This window comes from Phacochoerus africanus, chromosome 4, assembly GCF_016906955.1.
Source record: "Phacochoerus africanus isolate WHEZ1 chromosome 4, ROS_Pafr_v1, whole genome shotgun sequence".
In the NCBI taxonomy this organism is placed as follows: Eukaryota; Metazoa; Chordata; class Mammalia; order Artiodactyla; family Suidae; genus Phacochoerus; species Phacochoerus africanus.
The window spans coordinates 28,368,708-28,390,372 of NC_062547.1; the positions used below are offsets into that span (position 1 = coordinate 28,368,708).

General features: G+C 41.6%; 1 protein-coding gene across 1 annotated transcript in view; it reads right to left on the reverse strand.

Moving 5' to 3' along the window:
- Positions 1-12,879, reverse strand: part of CAPRIN1 (cell cycle associated protein 1) — a 42,686-nt gene extending 29,807 nt beyond the window's left edge. The window contains exons 1-2 of the mRNA XM_047776027.1: positions 12,717-12,879; positions 11,946-12,161 (exon numbers count right to left, since the gene is read on the reverse strand). Of these exons, the coding sequence (XP_047631983.1) occupies positions 11,946-12,161 (216 nt within the window). The 5' untranslated portion in view covers positions 12,717-12,879. The remainder of the gene's footprint in view (positions 1-11,945; positions 12,162-12,716) is intronic.
- Between the last annotated feature and the right edge of the window lie 8,786 nt (positions 12,880-21,665).

The following is a 21,665-nucleotide window of genomic DNA, read 5'->3' on the forward strand; positions in this document are numbered from 1 at the left end:
TCCACAGAAAAAAGCCAGATCACTGTGCCACAGCAGGAACTCCCAAATTAATACAGCTATAGGGACCTAATTTAAAAAATGTAGTTAATCAAATGAATGGAAACTATAGGTCTTTTATGAAACATTTTTCTCACCATAATAAAACAGGAACTTCATCACAGCTTCCACATTTGTTCCACTCTAGCTTTTAACACTTTCCATCCTATTGTTATAAATACCCTACTCCCTGTCCGTGCCCAAGCTTCAGGAAAGCAAGATCCTGGGTCTGGTCAAAGTTCCCAATAAGTCTCTCATTCCAGGGACCTCAAAACTTACTAATAAGGGAGTTCCCATCATGGCTCTGTGGTTAACAAACTTGACTAGTATCCATGAGGACGTGGGTTTGATTGTGTCCTCACACAGTGGGTTAAGGACCTGGTGTTGCTGTGCCTGTGGTGTAGGCCGACAGCTGCAGCTGTCGACCCATAGCCAGATTCGACCCATAGCCAGGGAACCTCCATATGCCACAGGTGGGGCCCTAAAAAGACAAAAAAAAAAAAAAAGAAAACTTACTAATAAGACGGAGTTCCCGTTTTGGTGCAGTGGAAACAAATCCGACTAGGAACCATGAGGTTGCAGGTTCGATCCCTGGCCTCGTTCAGTGGGTTAAGGATCTGGTGTTGCCGTGAGCTGTGGTGAGCAGCTGCAGCTGGGATCTGGAGTTGCTGTGACAGTGGCGTAGGCCAGTAGCTACAGCTCCAATTAGACCCTTAGCCTGGGAACCTACGTATGCCACAGATGCAGCCCTAAAAAGACAAAAGGAGAAAAAAACAACAACTGCACAATGACAATTAAAAATCTGTTCTATAATAAAGGGTACTAGTTTTTGTTGTTTTGTTTTTTATCAGAATAACACAGGCTCTTCTGGCTGCTTAGACATACAAGACTTTATTACCATGGAATATGAACTGAAAAGACCTCTGTCCACTATTACATATAACCAGATCCCACATAGCAAAGACCCTTTATCGGCCCAGGTTGGTGATAACTCAACATACTGTCCCTAAACCAACAACATTAGCTAGCAACCTGAGAGAAATGCAAATTATCAGGCACCACCCCAGACCCAGTGAATCAGAAACTCTAAGGGTGGATCCAGCAATCTGTGGTTTATCAAGTCCTCTGGGTGATTCTGATGCATGCTTAAGTTTGAGAAACACTCAAAATTAGGTCAAATACACCCGAATTCCTTTGTGAATTCAGTAGAACCCAGAAATAAGGAAGCAGTCTAAATTAAAACATACAAAACGAACTGTGACCCTAGAAACCATTACATGGCAGCCTCAATTTTGAAAATAGATTGCTTACTGGTTCAACTTAAAAAAAAAAAAAAAACGAAAACTCAGAAAATCTGTTAAATGACAATTTTCTAGACTAACTTATAAATCTATTTACTCTAGTAATTACTTGCATAAGAAAAGATATACTTATGATCTTAACATTGAAGGGTTACCACCCCCTTTTTTTTAATGGCTGTACCCACAGCATATGGGAAGTTCCGGGCCAGGGATTGAACTTGCACCTCTGTAGTCATGATATGACTCCGCAGTTGCACATGACCCAAGCTGCTGCAGTCGGATTCTTAACGCACTAATGCCACAGCAGGAACCCTGTGACCTTCCTTTATTTATTTATTTATTTATTTATTTTTTGGTCTTTTTAGGGCTGCACCTGCAGCACATGGATGTTTCTGGGTTAAAAGTCGAATAGGAGCTGCAGCTGCTGGCCAAGACCACAGCCACAGCAATGCCAAATCCAATCCACGTCTGTGACCTACACCGCTGCCGCCGCCGGATCCTTAACCCACTGAGCAAGGCCAGGAATCAAACCTGAATCCTCATGGATACCACTCAGGTTCTTAATCCGCTGAACCACAATGGCAAGTCCCCACCTTACATTCTTAAGTAGTGCTTTTATTAAATCTTTAATTTTAAGCCAAAGCTCCAGTTTAGAGAACTTTACAATTAAAAGCAGTGGCAAATGCCAAATTTTGTTCTAGAAACAGAAAGCCTCTTAGGCTACTCAACCAGTCTAATTTTCTACTTAAAAAGAAGGTAGCTTGCAATTCCATCTCAATCCAAAATAGCTTTTTAGAGGTAAGGAAAAGGATATGGCATCTGCCCTGGCCCCAATACTACATCTTTCCTAATACCTGAAAAAATAGGCTACTCAGAGACAAAACGACACTATTTTAACTGGCTTCATTCATACTATCATATCCTGTTCAAATGGCTTAATTTAAGTACAAATAGAAACATTATTCATTTGGGGCTAAAATATGCAATATGAACTAAAGCAATATATAAAGGAGTTCCCTCATGGCTCAGCCAGTTAAGGATCCAGCACTGTCACAGCTACGGTTCTGGTTACAGATGTGGCACAGTTCAAACCCTGGCCCGGGAACTTCCACATGCTGAAAGTTTGGCCAAAAAGAGAAAAACATACATAGACAGATAGAAATAAGGACTTGCTTGTCAAACTGACAGATGCAACGTTAACTCCAACAAAAACAGGGACAAAGACAGATGCAAAGGATCCCCAAAACAGCTTTTTCTTCTTCTTTAAGCTATAACATGGTTCCTAACATAGAGAATGGTAAAGACAAACTGTCAACTACTTATATCATTCACATAAAATGATTAAGTATTTTTTTCTGGAGAAGAGAGCCATTCTTCCATCACTAAGCTATATTCTGCTGAAAGCCTACCACATTCTATGGCCATATCACCCTGAACGTGCTCATTCTCATCTGATGGACTCAAAGCCCATCGCAATACCCATATAACAAAAAACTATCCTTAGACTCTACCTTGAATACCTGTCTTGAAATTCCATTTAGGGTTCCTATCCCAACTACTGAGCATCCTAAATGAATTAAAAATTCATTTCTGGGAGTTCTCGCCGTGGCTCAGTGGTTAACGAATCTGACTAGGAACCATGAGGTTGCGGGTTCAATCCCTGGCCTTGCTCAGTGGGTTAAGGATCTGGCGTTGCCGTGAGCTATGGTGTAGGTTGCAGACGTGGCTCCGATCCCGAGTCACTGTGACTCTTGCATAGGCCGGTGGCCACAGCTCCAATTGGATCCCTAGCCTGAGAACCTCCATATGCCATGGCAGCGGCCCAAGAAATGGCAAAAAGACAAAAAAAAATTTCATTTCTATCACCACACATAAGCAAGATAAAGATCAGGCCATTTCCCAGATTACTTAAGAGTCTCTAAAGTGGAACCATGGATTAGAGGTGGGATAAACATTACCCAGGAAATGTCAAAAGACTATATTGTCATGTGGTTCTGAGAAATAATTACCCACATGTGCTGCCAGTCCCCCTGTATCTCCTGTTTCTTTGCTGCCTATAATAGTTGGCAGTATTCATTATGTGACAGACATTAAAATTTAAAGTATCAGGCAGCTGAGTTCCCGTTGTGGCACAGCGGAAACGAATCCAACTAGAAACCAAGAGGTTGCGGGTTCAATCCCTGGCCTTGCTCAGTGGGTTAAGGATCTGGCCTTGCTGTGAGTTGTGGTGTAGGTCGCAGACACAGCTCGGATCTGACATGCTATGGCTATGGTGTAGGTGGGCAGCTGTAGCTCTAATTCTACCCCCAGCCTGGGAACCTTCATATGCTGCAAGTGCGGTCCTAACAAAACAAAAAAAAAAAGCAATAATAATAATAATAATAATAATAAAGTATGAGGTAGCTAACCCTATCAGAGAGGCACTATTATCAATCCTATTCCACCTAAATGGAAACAGGAAGAAAAGACAAATACCTTGCCTAAGGTCATAAATCTTAGAAAAAATCATTTATGCCTGACAACACTCCCCACTCTATATTCCAGCCATTGCACATTTTCTTTCTGTCCCATGGCTGCTACTTTTCTCTTTTTGTCCAGAATCACAGTACACCCAGATCTTCCATTTTTCCAAAAGATTTTTTTTTCCTTCACTACCAGTTACTTTACTAAAATGTTTTTTAATTCACTACAGTGCCATGAGGATGCTAGAAGATGAGTATCCATAATAGTTGTCCTCCAGAGCTCTCCTTCCTTACTGATACATCCAACAAATTCCCTAAATGAATAACTGAAAAAACTCTCATTAAAAAGAAATAGCAAAAGATAAGAGGCTCCAAAAAGCCAAAAAATTCTTCAACTGGACAACTATAAACAGTCATAACAAGAAAGATAAGGAAGCATCATCTTTAGCTTGACTACCATGTAACTCCTATTCTGAATTAAGGGCATCTCCACATGAGACAGAATACTTAAAAATGAGCCTAAAATAACAAAAGCAGTAGGAACACCTAGCTATATCTTAAATTATTTTATGTCTCCAGGCCAATAAATCACTTCTATAGTACTGAAAGAACCTGTAGAATCTGTAGAATGACAAATGCAAACACAGAAAGACAAGAATTTCTTTTCCTCTCATCTCTTCATAATCTTCAGTGGTCCTTCCAGACATTATTTCAAGTTCCCATTCCCTACATTCCTGTTCTTCACCTAGACATATCAGTTCTGACTTTGCCCATATAGTGGTAGGCAGCTGACTCTGTCTCCAATTCAAATCGAAACTAAGTTGCTAGGAAAATTCACAGAAGACAGGAAAGATAAAAAGAATCTAAAGTTTTTTCAATTTTTAAAAGGAGGGTGGGAAACACATACAGTACAATCCAAAGGTGATCCATTACAGTGCTCTTCAAATGCTGGAAAACCTTTTCATGCAGAAACCTGAGTTGTTTCAAAAAACAAAATAAAGTATTAAACAGTGGCGGCAAGGATGTAACCATAACATCATGAGCTTGTCTAAAAATGAAACAGATTTTCACTAAGAAATAAGGATTCTGCCAGGCCCTAGAAGACTGATTAATGCAAAAGCTCAAAGAACACCTGTCAGGAGTGCAGGATTTCTGAACACTAAAGGACAGTAGAAGGATGCTAAATTAGATGTTATCCAAGGTCCCACTGTAAGATAATTTTTCAGGATAACTAACCAGTAGTTTGACAAGATTTTTGTCCAACTTGGGGGGGGGGACAGACACAATAATCCTCTAAAAATTCTTTTTCTTTGTGGCTATAATTATGTACTTAAGTCTGAATGAATGGAAGCACCTAACCCTAGCAGGAAAATGAAACATTTTAAAGATTCCCAGCATCACATACTTTGAATTATATTCTTAAAAAATCTAAAGCTTGTGCATTTGAAAAACAAATGTTCATAATCTTAACAAGTGTCTTTTGACTTATTAGTTGCTTTACCCAAACTACTCATTAGGATATGCTGGTATAACTGAATGATTTACATACTCTGTTGGGAGTTCAATGTAAAATATAAACATTAAAACATATAAATAGATACATTAAAATATATTTCCATGTTTGGATAAGAGTGTTAAGGGGAATACAATGAAATTTCTAATAACTTCCAATGCAAATGCCAAGAATCATCTGTGTCCTCCTTCCTAAGACCATTAACAAATCTTGCTTATGCTACCTAAATTTTAAAATAAGCGTTTTACTTGCCTACTTAATTCTACGAAAGAAAAGGCACTTCCTGGAGTTCCCGTTGTGGCGCAGCAGAATCAAATCCAACTAGGAAGCATGAGGTTGCGGATTTGATCCCTGACCTTGCTCAGTGGGTTAAGGATCTGTCGTTGCCATGAGCTGTGGTGTAGGTGGCAGACGCAGCTCGGATCTGGCATTGCTGTGGCTGTGGCGTAGGCCGGCGGCTACAGCTCCGATTAGGCTCCTAGCCTGGGAACCTCCATATGCCATGGGTGCGGCCCTCAAGAGACCAAAAAGAAAAAGAAGGAAGGAAGGAAGAAAAGGGGAAGCAAGAGGAGGAAAGCCTTCAGGAAAAATCCCACTACAGTAAAAAGCAGTACAAGTAAACAGCTCTATACAAAAGCATTTTCCCTATCATGGATTAATCCATTTTAACTATTTTGTTGACGAAGCTACAAATATTTCTATGTAAAGATTTAGTCAAACTAGCAAATGTTTATTTAGCATATTCCACATGCAAGGTACAGTGTGATGTTACTAACAGTCTCTGCCCTCCAGGAACTTACGACCTATTTAGAAAAATACCTGAGGTAAGAACATAAACCAATATAAAAATGTCGAGGAAGTGTACAGCCAATGGGTAGCACAGGAAGTTAAAGGAAGCAGACTTCTTAGTTGAGCATGGTCAAGAAGAACACCTTCCCCTTTCTTCAGGAAGTATAATTCTAAACTCTGCTCATTAAAGTCTCTTTCATCTATGTTTTTACACTCATACTCTACTCACACCACTCATACTGGTATATAGCTTCAGGTAGAAGTAAGATGAGCAAAAGTCATCCACCTTACAATCCCGACTTTAGCTAACTATCTCTTCTGCCACTCCTCTCATTCTTCTCTACTACATACATATATATTATTCATTTCCCTCCCAAAAAGGAATGAAAAAACATCAAGACGCTTGGAATACAAAAATTAAGATGGAGGAGTTCCCGTTGTGGCACAGCAGGAACAAATCCAACTAGTATCCATGAGGATGCAGGTTCGATCCCTGGCCTTGCTCAGTGGGTAGGGGATCTGGTGTTGCCATGAGCCACAGCCCACAATGGAGGTCACACATAACGCCTGGATCCCAAGTTCCTGTGGCTGTGGTGTAGGCCAGCAACTGCAGCTCTGATTAGATCCCTAGCCTGGGAACTTCCATATGCTACGGAAGCAGCCTTAAAAAGCAAAAAAAAAAAAAAAAAGATGGAAAGATTGACACACTTCCTACTTCTACTGGTAATGCTTTCCCCAAATTTGCTACAACAATACCAAGCTAAAAAGAGACTGGTAAATGTACATTTGGGGCTTATCTAAGCATAGAGAGAAACTTTAGAGTTGACACTTAATAGAGTTAATTTCATCATCACAACAGTATGGCTGTCCCAATGATACCTGACATGATGGGATTTCACCTGTACTGCTAGACTCCAGACTCCAATACCTAGACAGCCTACAAACACAAATTTAACAATGAAACATTAATAAAAGTCTATCAAAGAAAAAAATTAGGAGTTTTTTCTTTTGCTTTGAGCTTTTTTAAAGAGAAGTACTCTAAAATGAAACGATTTGAAGTAAAAGGCTTTACTTGGTTCTACAGGACCAGCTTAAACATGAAAAATTATACTTATGTTGCATAGCGTTACAAATTCTAATTACCTCCCTAAACATTACAAGAGACCTTGGAATTCACCCATTTCAACCTGAGTCATTTTACATGAACATCTCAATTTCCTCTTCTGTAAAGTGAATTGGAATAAAATTCTAAGATGGCATTAAGCTCTTTAAAAATCTTAAAATCTTTAACAGTATGATAACAAAATTAAGACCATATTGTTGAAAGTTTAACCTTTTCCAAGTACTTATTAATTTTTTTAAAAAATAGGAAGCAGTACTAGGCTAATCCTCACCTAGTTCTAACTGTAAACTAAGAAATTACATAAAAGCATGACAAACTGTACGCTTAATCTCTAAAACTCAAAATGCATTCTGATACAAAAACTTGCTACATTGGAGTAAAATAACATGGCTAGGTTAAAACAATAAATTCTCTCTGTGATACTTAGGATTCTACTTTCATCCCAGAAAAAGGTATTCATGTGAGGTATTCTCTCACATGAGAGAATTCATACCTTTTCCTTTTTAAATTGAAATTTTAAATATTTCTCTATGTCACACAGACACAGAGCACACAGAGACAAAGAGAAACAAATTAAGCATTATAAATACTTTTTTTTGTGACAAGGTGAATGCAAAACATAGTAATCTTGTCCTCTGCATTGCAGAGGAATAGTTCATGCAACCAATGGAGAAATGAACACATCTGAGACTTTACTATCAAGAAAAACTTTAGATGTTATTCCCAAGAAAAGATTCTGCTTATGAAATAATACGGTAATTGTTTCAAAATACTTAAAAGGAATTCTGTATAACAGCTGTAATTGAAGTCTAAATAGAGGCACACTGCTATGCTCTGGAAAAAAATGTCATCCTAACAATAACATCCTTTTTCAGAATAGTATTAACTGCAAATATATAAAGAGCAAAAAGACTTTAGAAAGTATGAAAAAGAGAACACTTTGGCTATCATTCCTGATCACATATTGTTTACAAAACTGTCAGGTTGTTTTGTTAGACAACACTGGTTAATCTTTCACCTATCAAAGTCACTACTATCTAAACTTACATTTACAGAGTATAATAATTTTAAATGTTATTTATTAAAACATCCTTTATCCTACATCAAAACATTACAGCTTACCATATGAATGAGTTCTCTTGAGTGTAAGTTAAGCCTTGATTTCTAAATATCATCTTGCATAGCCTAGGGCCCAATTCTATACCAAGAAGTGATGAAGAAAACAACAACCACTCAACCAAATCAGTAATCTGATCATTACTTGTACTTTAATCAGTTGAAAGACTGGTAAATGGAGTTTTACACTTGATTCTTTTCATTACAACTGCATTTCTTCTCTCTGGTAAACATTCATGTGGACTTCTTAAGTGCAAATTTCAAAAACCTCCAGGCCACTTAGTTGAATTACATAAGAGGATCATATTTCATCAATGTTAAGCATGCATTCTCACTGAACAGATGCTTAGCTTTCCTCTAATTGCTTCACTTATTAAAAAAATTAACAAATACTTTTGCTTTTTCAATGAAGTACAATAGAAGTATTTCAATTCTCTGTGTTTTACTGTATTACTTAGCAATAATTTTTATCAGAATACTTGATTTTAGAATCAAGGTATTTAGAAAAAAGATATTTTGTCCAGAAGGCACCTGTGAAAAAGTCAAGACTAAAATACAACTCAAATATAACTTGCTAAACAGACTGAAGTAAAAAGAAATCCAATTATAAATAGTATCTTACTTTACCAAGGCTTGCAAAAAGGTTCAAAACTGATTTGTAAAAAGTAAATCCTACTTTAGGTGTATTAGAAATGCTCATTATTGGAGTTCCCATCGTGGCACAGCAGAAACAAATCTGACTAGGAACCATGAGGTTGCAGGTTCGATCCCTGGCCTCGCTCACTGGGTTAAGGACCTGGAGTTGCCGTGAGCTGTGGTGTAGGTCACAGACATGGCTCTGATCCTGCATTGCTGTGGCTGTGGCGTAGGCCAGCAGCTGTAGCTCCAGTTCAATCCCTAGCCTGGGAACCTCCATATGCTTCAAGCACAGCCCTAAAAAGCAAAAAACAAACAAAAAAACCTCATTATTAAAAAATGAGTCATAGTTAAGTCCTTTCATACATACAGTAAATCATTTAGATATAGAAAAAATTCAATTTAAACTAGAAATCATATATGCTTAAATTGAGGAAAATCCAAATGCCTGGAAGTTGCTCAAAAAATAAAACCTATCATTTTTATTAGTAACTAAGTCACAACATCATGCTTCCAACTCAACTATTTAACAAGCAGGTGGCTCAGTCTGAGTTCTCAAAAAAGCCCCACTAAACTGTAATTTACCTTTCTGCTACCTAGCAGCCAGATACTGAGAAGACAAAAAGATATGAAATACATGTGTTACTTTGTATCATTTGTTAAATCTCCATCATTAAAAGGGAATTTTCAGTACTTACTACTTAGCCTATAACCTCTGTAATAATAATTATACCACTTTCTCCCCTAAAATTGTGGGGGGAGGGGTAGGCAATGTATAGTAATACAAACCTATACACATGAATGGCTTGTCATGGCTTAGGCAACTTAAAGGGTTTTATAGACTTGACTTCTTTTTCAGGTACACTTGGACACTAGAATGTAAAAATTACCTCACAACTGAGTCAGCTGGTAACCAGTGTCTAATGTTATATTATAAATATTTTCAACAATCATTTTTCAGTCATTAAAATATAAATATCTATATTAAGATGTCTACACTTAAAATACATCATCATTAATATTTATCTTCTGATTCCTATTCTATAAGAAAACACATATGTCTTAGGAATTCTGAAAATTCAACTATGTAAGTATCAACCAGATTGAAAGGATTATCCATTGCCTTAAGAGCCTTTTAAAAGGTGCCTAAGTCTCAATTTCAAATAGAGCAGCAAAAACTAAATCAGATGGCAGACTCGAGATACTGGTCTTGGACATGCTTCTCCTATTACACATTTGAACATAGCTACTTTGCAATTAAAATACTTTTGTTGCTTGTTAATACTGATAAATCTATTATTTCATTTATAATAAACCATACTTGTTTAATCAAAATAAAGGATAAGCCAAAGGTAGAAATCCACGATTAGTGCATCTCTTAGCCTCAAATAAAATTCAAATGAAATCCCAAATATAGGACCTGAGACAGAATTAACAACTCTAAAAATGTTTTAAAACTCCCCCCAAATGTAAAATTATTAATAAGCAATTAAAGTAATGAAGGCCTAAATATCATCAGTTTTCTTCACACAGCCCAAATTTTAGCCAAGTAGTTACTATTTCAACATCTTAAGTAACACTACTGGATGAATGAAAAACATTTTTAAACGACTTATTCAACACTCAAGATGTTAGAATAAATGTTTTACTAGAGGCAGATGAGCAGAAGCTATTAAAGGAGTTATTTTTAAGGTAAAAGGCAAAAGTTTGCGTAATAATCATAGATGTTAGTTACCTCATTTTTTTTTAAACTACTGATTTGTTTTCCCTTCCCACCTCCAATGTTGAATTATTCACTTCTGCCAAGACCCCTTTCTCTACACATACACAAACACACACACACACAGGCGCGCGCACACACGTGTCCCTCTAAACAGAGCTGGCACAGTCATGCGCCGAAAGCATAAAACAAAAGGCCAACTTGAAGATAAACCTCACTGTGTGACCCAGAATGGCTAAATATCGAATCCAAAAATTTGTGGGTGTGACTCGATTTTTTTTTTTTTTTGGAGAGGAGGTGTGGGAGGCCAGTCGGGGCGGCTGCCGGGTCTCTGCCCTCCCCCTCTGCTTTCGCTTTGTGCTCACAATGCAGCTCCTGTAAAGCGCTTCCCTCTCCCCGTAGCCGCCGCCATGTTAGACGCGCTCTCCATGTGCCCAGAGACCCAGCGATCCCCTCCGTCCAACCCAGACCCCCCGACCCCCCCCGCGACTAACGAATCTCGATCGGTGCAGCCTCCCTCCCATCCTTCTTTACAGAGTCCCCGAGGGACAAAAGGCCGCCGCAGACAATCTTCTCGGGATCAAGTTGAGCGTGAGGTTCGGGGGGGACCTAGACAATTGAAACAAAGAAGGAAACGTAGGGGCGCCCGTCAGATGGGGGCGGGGGAGCAAATCGAAGACCTCCTAGAGGGGAGCCTGAGGAAGAAGCGAGTCTAGTTGAAGATCTAAAAACACTTCCCTTGCGAGGGAGGAGAGGGGCCACTGCGCAAGCCTCAAGTACACGGTAACGGGGCGGACGAGCCCCAAGGCTATAGGACGTAGGACAACCCAACTCCACGAGGCAGTTGGTTGGGCCTGAGCCCTCCCCACAGCGAGTCCTCATTTCCCCCGCTGACCCCCGCGGATCCCGCCTCGGCCACGAAGACAAGGACACCACACACACACACACACACACACCCGGCGATGGGACAGGCCCCCACCCCTACACATCGCACTCCCAAAGGCCAACAGCCTGGCCCCCGGCAGGAGCAGAGTAATAAGGAGCCCGGGGGCCAGCGCCACGTCCGGGTCAGGTGACAAGCACCTCCCCGCGGAGCCCGTTTTCTGGGCACGAAGCTCCACTTCCAGCGGGGAGACGGAGCGTGGGGGGTGGGGACCGGGAGGAAGGGAAGCGCCCGAGACGGGGAGCGTGAAGGCTACAGCAGTCAGGGTCAGCATCCAACCCTCCCTTCCCCGCCAACTCCAGGCACCTTTTTCTTCTCCAGGTTCCGAAGTTTCTTGTCGATCACCCCGAGAATCTGCTTCATGGCCTCGGTCTGGACAGCGCCGGTGCCGGTCGCGGGGTGCTGAGAAGCCGGCGCGGCGGCCCCGGCTCCCGCCGCCGCCTCACTCCCGGAGGAACCCGACGGGGGTGGCGGTCCGGACGACTTGCTGCCGCTTCCGCTGTGGCTGGTGGCCGAGGGCATCTTGAGACCGTGAGGGGAGAGAAGAAAAAGCGGGAGGAAGGACAAGAGCAGCGAGTCAGGCGGCGGACGGGGCGAGACGCGGGACAAAACGCGCAGCGGGCGGGAGCCTGCGAGAGCGGTGGGGGTGGGGACGGGGCCGGCGCGCGCGCGCCGCCGGGGCAGGAAGGGGCCGCGGGCGCGCGCGCGACCCGCCAGCGGGGCGCCCGGCCCAGTCTCGCGCCGCCCCCCGCCCCTCCCCCGCGCCGGCCGCCGGCTCGGCCTACCTGCCCCGGGGCACCGAGGCTCGCGCCGGGGGCGGGGCCTCGCAGCGCCGGCCGCCAACGGCCAGTGCAACGGTCCCCGCAGGGAAGGGACGGCCCTCGCCGCCCTGCGAGGACGGGAGAGAAGAGAGCGATCGGGGCGGAGAGGGTGGAGAAGGGCACTGGAAATGACCAGGGCGGGTGGGGTGACTTGAGGAGCAAGCCCCTCGCGAAAGTCCAGCTAGTCCGGAGGTAAAGGACACTCGGGGCAGCGGCCCTCTTCCCCTTCAGCGCCTCAGTCCGGGGTGGCGCTCACCGTGCGCGCGCGGAGGCCGCTGGAGATCCCGAGGGGGCGGCTGAAGGGGCAAGGGTGGCGGTGCGTTCTGGGCAGTGTCGTGCGCTCCGTGGGCGCAGGCCGCTTCGCCCTTTCCCCGCTGCACCGAGAGCCGCTGCTAGTGAGGCGGAGAGCTGGGAGCGGGAGGGACTTAGGCAGCCAACCCTCTGGGGCGGAGGGGGCGGGAGAAGCGGCGGGCTGGGGCCTTCGCTGCCGCTCGGGCTGCCCGGCGCGAACGCCTGCGGGGAAGGGCCTGCCCAGCCTCCCGCCACCCCTGCCCAAGACCCTAGCCTGGGGGCTGGCCACTCGGCCCAGGTCGGAACAGCCTCTGGGAGGCTGCCGGAGCAGTGCCTTGAGTTTTGAGCGAAATCGAAGCTAGGGTCCTTCAGGCGAAATCGCTTGACGTCCAAACAGGGACAATAGGTGTCAAGCAGCTGGATCTGGAGCTGGCAACTGCCGGGCGAAGAGCCCTTATTTGGTGGGGGTTGGGGGGGAGCAAAGGTTTCTGCAAGTAAGGGGTGTGTGGGGTGGGTGGTGCAATCCCAGCTTCTAGAATTCCTTCTGTACGGCGAGCAAGCAAACTCCCACACCCCCAAAATGTCTAAAGACAAGTTGCGGCTTCCCCTACAAAACATTCTCTCAGTAACCCAGGAGTTCTGTGTAAACGCGTTAGAAATGAGCAAGATGGGTGTTTGGGTTTGGGTGGTTTTGTTTGTTTTTGTCTTAAAACTCTGGACTCGTCATGTTTAAAATTATCTTCAGCTACCTTAAGATGACAGGTACCTAAGAGGCCTGAGTATTACGAATCAGACTTTTTTTCCTTTAAAATTTACCTAAAACTTAAGAGGATGTTAAATGAAACACAATTTTTTTTTAATCTCCTCCAAGAGAATTATTCCAGCATTGTAATAAGGCTATGGAGAATGAACAAAAAGCAGCTGAGGGCTAGAAGAAAGTGTATTAAAGAAATATAATCAGTGGAAAATTCAGCCACATCATGTATGACAACAGTAAATGACCAATTTATAATTTAAATTCCATAATAGAAGGTATTTAGAAAAAGAGCCTACCAAACCCGACGCTCCCTAGAGAATGAAATGAGTAATACTGGCTGGCAACAGTGTATCCTGAGGGAGCCCAGAGAAACACAGCAGCAGCCTCCAGACTCAAGATATTCCAGTTAGCTGCAGTCTGTTTTCTCATCTTCAAATACTGAGCACCTTACTATGTCCTAAGAACTCTTGAGTTTTAGGGATTGTGAACAAAACAATTTCTTCATGGAGCTTACATTCTAAGTGGGGAGAAGATAAATGCATATCAGATAGTGAAGTGGTAGAGAAGAAACAAGGTGGGCTGGAAAAGCCTTAGAATGACCCTTGAGCCAAGACTGAAGAAGTTGAAGAAGAGGGCCATTCACTTGGAAGAATTTTCCAGGTAGCAGGAAAACCAAGTGCCAGGAACTGAGATTGGGAATGTGCTTGGTGGGTTCAAGGAAGAGCAAGAAAGCCACAGTGACTAGAGTAGAGTAGGAGATGAGGTCGAAGACAAAGAGGGCCCGTCAGGTAAAGCCTGATAGGCCATTATTAGGACTTGGGCTTTTGCTGAATGAAATAGGGAGTCATGGCATGCATAATCTTAGAGGAGAACATGATCAACCTGTGTGTGTGTGTTTTTTTTTAATCCTCTTGCTATTATATAATGAATTTACAGTAAGCGTGTATTTGAAATGGGAGGGAGGGTGGAGCAGAAGCTGGGAGCCCAATTAGGAGTCTGTTGAAATAATACAGCCCAGAGATGGTAGTGGCCAGGCTGTTACAGTGAAGGTGGTGACAAGGTGACAAGTGGTTGGATGCTTATACATTGCAATAGTAGAACCAAAAGGATTTGCCAACCAGCTAGGTGTGAGAGAAGTCAAAGTTGACCTAAGGTTATTCAAGACTTAAGCACCTGAACTGTTCTTAGCACTAAGCTAAAGCTATGCTAAGCCTAAGGCTAGAAGGAAATTTAAAATCCTTCAGCTTCTTGAGGCAGTTAGTGTTTCAGCCTGACCACTGTAACTATCAAATCTCAGACCCCATCCCAGACCTACTGAGGTAATCTGTATTTTGACAAGGTCCTCAGCCAATGTGTATGCCCAGTGAAGTTCGAAGAAGAAAAATGTTTTATTCTATAGAATTCGACCAGTGTCTTTAAGATCAGACATGAAATATTCTGCTAGGCAAATTTTCCCCAGACCTAGAGAATCAGAAACTCTGGAGGTAAATAAAGCCCAGCAATCTGTGCTTTAATAAGCCCTCTGCATGATTCTGATGCCCGTTTAAAGTATGAAAGCCAATGACTTGGAGACCTCTGACAATTCAGGTTTGAGTTGAAGAGAGGTCATGACTAGGAGTAAGAAGGAAAAGGCTCTTCTGCCTTTCCTTGGTATGTTACCAGCTAGCAACCCCTACATTAGGCTTCAAGAAAAAGGAAAGATTGTTGAGAGGGAGCAGGATAGATGACAACACATATGACAAAGTCTTGGTTTTTTGTTTTTTTGACCTTTTGTTTTTTGGGGGCCACATCTGCGGCATATGGAAGCTCCCAGGCTAGGGGTCAAATCTGGAGCTATAGCTGCCAGCCTACGCCAGATCTGAGCCACGTCTTCTACTTACACCAGAGCTCATGGCAATGCTGGATCCTTAACCCACTGAGCGAGGCCAGATATCAAACCTGTGTCCTCATGGATCTTAGTCAGATTCATTGACCCCTGAGCCATGATGGGAACTCTGACAAAGTCTTGTTTAGTGGTTCATCTCATAGCCCACAGTGTATCAGGATAGGCTAGGTTATGCTGCAGTAACAATCCTGAAAGCTCTGTGACTTAAAGTGGGAATCTGCAAAATAAGTCCCTGGGCCAAATGGCCCTCTGTTTTTGTAAAAGATTTAGGGGAACAAAGCCACATCCATTCATGTACATATTTTAATGGCTGCTTCCATGCCACAGGGCAGCAGAGTTGAATAGTAGTGATAAAGACATTATGATGTACAAAACCTAAAATATTATCTCACCCTTTACTAAAGAAATTTGCCAATTCCTGGCTTATAACAAGTGATAACACACCCCTCATGGTTTGGCAGAGAGTTTAGCTCACAGCAACCAGTGATTCAGGCTGATGGAGAAACCACATCTCAAGTGTTGCTGATTACTACACCATAAGAAAAAAGGAACTCAGGGGTTTCTCAGGTAGTTGAATACTCTAGACAGGTATACTTGTGTAACTTGTGTGCTCACACCTCATTAGCCAGGTCACAGAAAGGGTCACATGACCTGTCCAACCAATAGATGCTGTCTTATCATGCCTGGAAGGAAGCCAGGTGAACCAGAAATATTTTAGTGGACACACATAGCTGTCATGTTCTCAGTTTGTTCAGTATGCTATCTATCCCAATTCAGTTTCCTTGATTTTCTGAAATTCTTGTAGTTATCTGTTCAGGTCAGCAGTTCCAGGAAGTTTAAGGCAGTGTGTTTGGTTTAACTTCCTGCCCAGCCCACTGCCATAGTCCCAGCAAACCAAATTTTTCTCTTTCCCACCTGACAAAAAGGTGACTTAAGCTACATTTGTGAGAATGTTTAATACTTTACTCTCTTTTTTGGCCTTTTTTTCCCCATACAGTCCTTGGAGTCATTGTACCACTGAAGAAATAGGAAAAAGAGTTTTCCCAGCAAACTAGTGGGAGAGCAGAATATGTCTATAAATGGAAAACACTTTCTCCAAAAACTGTGGTATAAAAGTTATACCCCATATTAATATAGTTTAATAACACAAAGCTCTCAAGTTAACATCCACTTATTTAACTCATTAGACAACAGCACTCTAAAGTCTCCATAGTCAAGTGAAGTGACTGACTGAACTACTTCTCCTGATCGTTTTGGCAAAATAGTTGAGCTGCTTCAACTCACCCAATAAGCTAATGCCACAAGCTTATTTGTAGCAAAAGAGGGGAACTTTCATCTGAATTACATTAACTGCCTTTCTGCGTCAGGTTGACAGAAGCTTGACCTAAATGTGAACCACACTGCTAACACAGCTAAGGCTTTTGTTTTCAGCCATTTTATTACAAGTCAACAGCAGACATGTCTATCATAAATTTTTCAGCACATCCTTTTTTATGATAATGCCTTAACTATTTTTCTGTGTGTCCGTGAGCCACCATTAGCCCCTGGGCTTTTCACCAGAAGAAAACAATTGCTTTGTTTTTCATCTCTGTCTTCTCAGAAGCAGTAATATGCCTGGCAGAAATGTTTTAGCAATAAATGTTGCCTACCAGTATATCATTGTATTAATGAGGCATTGATATTATTGAGCCGTATCACCTCTTTACCTTGCTGCATTCTGATCATCAGCTGAGGTAATATTCTTTTCCCCCTACTAACATTTTCTTATGTCTACCTTTTAATTGTAATGTTACAGTTAGAAATATGCTTCATATTTTATAGAGGTACATGTGCAGAATAGTTTTTTTCAGTGAGTTCACAAAGCACTGTTGTTTCTTATTGAACACACTGTATAGAAGCTACACTGTTTTCAACATAAAAGCAACAATGCCTTGACCACAGGTATTTAAAAATTTTATATACTGATTTAATGTGAATTGTACATTCTTTTAACGGTGATGTTTCTATTTCAATGGTTTTCAATCTGTGGCAATTTTGTCCCCACCCCCGCCCCGACCTGCCGTGGATATTTGGCAATGTCTGGTGGTATTTTTAAATTGTCACAACTTGGGGGGGGGGAGGTGCTACCGACATCTAGTGGGTAGAGGCCAAGGATGCTTCTAAACATCCTGCAATGTACAGAACAACACAGAATTACTGAGGCCAAAATGCCAAGAATGCTGAGGTTGGGCAACTCTATTCTATTTTAGGAGGCCAAAAATGTAGTCATTTGTTCCAGCACTTTTACAAGTAAAAATATTGAGATGACACTGGCAGAAAAAACAATCCTTAGAAAGCGTGAAAGGACATAACACAACTAGGAACAGATATTCATCTTGTATCCTAGCAACTGATGCATAATCATGGTCTTTTTCAGGCAATATATAGTATGTATGTATATATATTCAATTCTCCTACTAACACATATAAGCCACTTCAAATAACAGTAGCTTAAGAAAAAAGAATTTCCTTCAAAGTGACAACTGCTGCACAAACTTTAAAAGGAATAAAACTTTTATCTTAAAGTTACATACTAGGAGAATATAAGTACATTATGAAGTTACTTTATTCAGAACTTTTTCTTTTTTATTGATAAATATGTATTTATTGCATTTTAAATCTTTTTAAAATTACTCAATGAATGTATTGCATTTATAGTTGTACAATGATCATCACAATCCAATTTTATAGGATTTCCATCCCACAACTCCAGCGCATCCCCCCACCCCCCAAACTGTCTCCCTTGGAGACCATGAGTTTTTCCAAGTCTGTGAGTCAGTATCTGTTCTGCAAAGAAGTTCCACATGTCAGTGAAAACATTTGATGTTGGCGTCTCATTGTATGGCTGACTTCACTTAGCATGATAATTTCTAGGTCAAAATTTTTCTACAACTAGTCAGCATATATATTATTCAAGAGTAACTTTCACACCTAAAAGAACAACTCCCCCACATTAATGGGTTACTCTTCAGGTGTTAATAACATTTTTTAATCCTGAGAGTCTAAGGACTTGATAGAAAGGTTTCCTAAGCACTAAATCACTAAATCAAAGACATGAAAAATGTTCCAGAAAGATGTAGGTCCTGTGTTACTTTTTTTTTTTTTTATTGTACTGATTTTCCAGTTGAGTGTCTATTTGCAAAGGGGAGAGGTTTGGAAGCCCCATCCCACCCTAAATCTCCTGCTTTGTGTGGTGTTTGTCAAAGGGAGCAAGGTGGCAACTTCAAAATCACCACTGGCACTTGTAAGAATGGAGCCCACTGGGCTCCACCCCCAGATACTGCATCTACATCTCAAAATCTAAGATCTTGGGATATGCATTTTAAAAAATTAAACTCCTCTTTGCTCATTCAAGATTGTGAATAAACGTGGCCCACTTACTTTCACATAAAAATAAGTGCCATAAAGTGTTCAAGCAAAAATAACCTCTTTTCATGATATCCTCTTATCTCGCTTCCCAGGAAGTGCTGTGGGGAATCTCTTAAGTAGGGTGTTGTTGGCAATCGCCAGAAACTTTGAAAAAGACAGCAAGCCCGAGTTGCTCTTTGGAAAGGAGCAATCAGACACCAAGATGGGAGAGAAAATGTTGAGAGAAGTAGGCTGGGGAGAGAAAGCGGAGTGGTGAATGGATGGTTAGGATAAGGGAAGGGAAAGTGACTCAGCAAATCCGTAGCGCCTACTACTGTAGATTACACTGAAAAGCTGCTGGTTAAGAAAAAGCAGCAGGATTTAAAAGTGCTAAAACATGGGCTGTGCTTCAGAATCGCCTAGTGGGCTCGTTAAGGCACGCTCTCGGGCTCCCGCCCAGAGTGTCACACACCTTGTGTGGATGTTCGGCCAGCAGTAATTTACATTTCTAACAAGTCCACGGGTGGTGTTGGTGCTGCTGGTCTGGGAACTGTGTTTTGAGAAGCACAGGATTGGAGGAATTCTTTTTATCATCATCATCATTATTATTATTTACATTTTTTAATGATTGGAGCAAGGATGAAAACGAAGGAGAGAAGAAATTTTAAAAGTAATCAAAGGTGGCAGTAGCATACTACAATATCATGGTTTATGCTATAATTTTGTTTCGATTTTCCTCTTCAAGAGGCCAGAAGAGAAAAAACAGAAGGTATTAGACAGCCTAGTTGTAGTTCATGCCACCTTTTCTCTAGGTTCTTTTTGTGTAAACCAAATGCCCCGGGGCAGCTCCGACCTACTGCAAGATCGTGTTCCTTGGCATTGTTTAGGGTTGGAGCTGGTGCTGCTTCCTCTCATGAATATCTACCTAAAGAAGAAAGACAGCAGTTGTTCAGGACACCAGGTTGATGAAAGAAAAAGAAGAGGTGTTAATGTCACAGGAAATATGTGTGCATAACGTTGTCACAAGAAAAAAAATAAAAGTACTTTTTAAAACTTTGGTTGGGGGGGGAGGGAGTGGGGTCGGCTGGGCATTTGGGATTAGTAGTTGCAAACTATTGCATTTGGAGTGGATAAGTGATGAGGTCCTGCTGTATAGCACAAGGAACTATACAATCAGTTGTAATGGAACATGATGGAGAATATTGTGAGAAACAGAATATAACTGGGTTGCTTTGCTTTGCAGCAGAAATTGGCAGGACATTGTAAATCAACTATAATAAAAAATTAAAAAAGAAATTCAGTAAATATACTTCTGAAGAAAATTAAAAATTAAACAAATTAAATGACCTAAAAAAATAAAATAAAATAAAACCTTGTGTTTTTTTTGAAATTGCAGTAGTAATACATGCTTATTGCAAATAATTCAAATAAGTATGCAAAAAAGTAAAATTTAACACTTTATTGTGTAACAGCTTTATTGAGATATAAGTTACATACCATAAAATTCACCTCTTATAAAGTGTATAGTTCGGAGTTCCTGTTGTGGCACAGTGGAAGCAAATCTGACTACTAACCATGAGGTTGCGGGTTCAATCCCAGGCCTCGCTCAGTGGGTTAAGGATCTGGTGTTGCCATGAGCTGTGGTGTGGGCCGCAGATGTGGCTTGTATCCCTCGTTGCTGTGTCTGTGGTGTAGACCAGCAGCTGAAGCTCGGATTTTACCCCTAGCCTGGGAACCTCCATATGCTGTGAGTGCAGCCCTAAAAAAAAAAGTGTATAGTTCATTAGTTTTTGTTTGTTTGTTTTGTCTTTTTGCCTTTTCGAGAGGCGGTCCTGCCACATATGGAAGTTCCTAGGCTAAGGGTCTAATCAGAGCTGTAGTCACTGGCCTACACCAGAGCCACAGCAACTGGGGATCCGAGCCGCGTTTTCAACCTACACTGCAGCTCAGGGCATTGCCGGATCCTTGACCCACTGAGCAAGGCCAGGGGTCGAACCCGCAGCCTCATGGTTCCTAGTCGGATTCATTAACCACTGCACCACGACGGGAACTCCTATAGTTCATTCATTTTTAGTGTATTCCCAGAGTAATGCAGTCATCACCATTATCTAATTTTCATATATTATTATCATTCCAAAAGGTAAAATACATCCATTAGCCATTATTCCTCATTTATCCCTTCCTCCAGCCCCTGACTACTACTAATCTCTGTTGTTTTTTTTCTATGGATTTGCCTATTCTGAACATTCTACATAGTTTCCAATTTCTCCACATCCTCGCCAACACCATTATTATCCATCTGATTATAGCCATCCTAGTGAATGTGTCTCCGTGAGAAGTGGTATCTCATGATGAGTTTGATTTGCATCACCAGATATCTTTAAACAAGGGTTGGCTTCTTCCCTGCTTTGGACAGCTTAGATGTGATTTTGCAAGAAAGCGGGGGAAATACAATTGTATCTCTAGCTCTTTTTTAACTTTATGGTTAGAATTGTCACAGCTCTGGTGTGTACATTTGTGATCAATGCAACAAGGTATCTGGCAAGTGAGTCCTTGAGAAAGTACCAGAAGAATGATACTGGCGGTGGATGGCCACTCAAATATGTCCGATGATTAAGACTTAAACTTAGGCACAGTAGACTACCTAAAAAGCTTTATTTTATTTTTATTTTTTGCTTTTTAGGGCCACTTTTTAAATTTATTTCAGTTATTGTATTTTGCATCTCTGCTTGTTTAATCTTTAAATCTTATATTTCTTTGCTCAGTGTTTCTTGTAATTTGTCAGTCTTTGCCTCCAGTTTATTTCCAATGTCTTGAATCATCTTCACTATCATCAGTCTAAAGTCTTTTTCGTGGAGGCTTATAATCTCCAGATCACTTAGCTG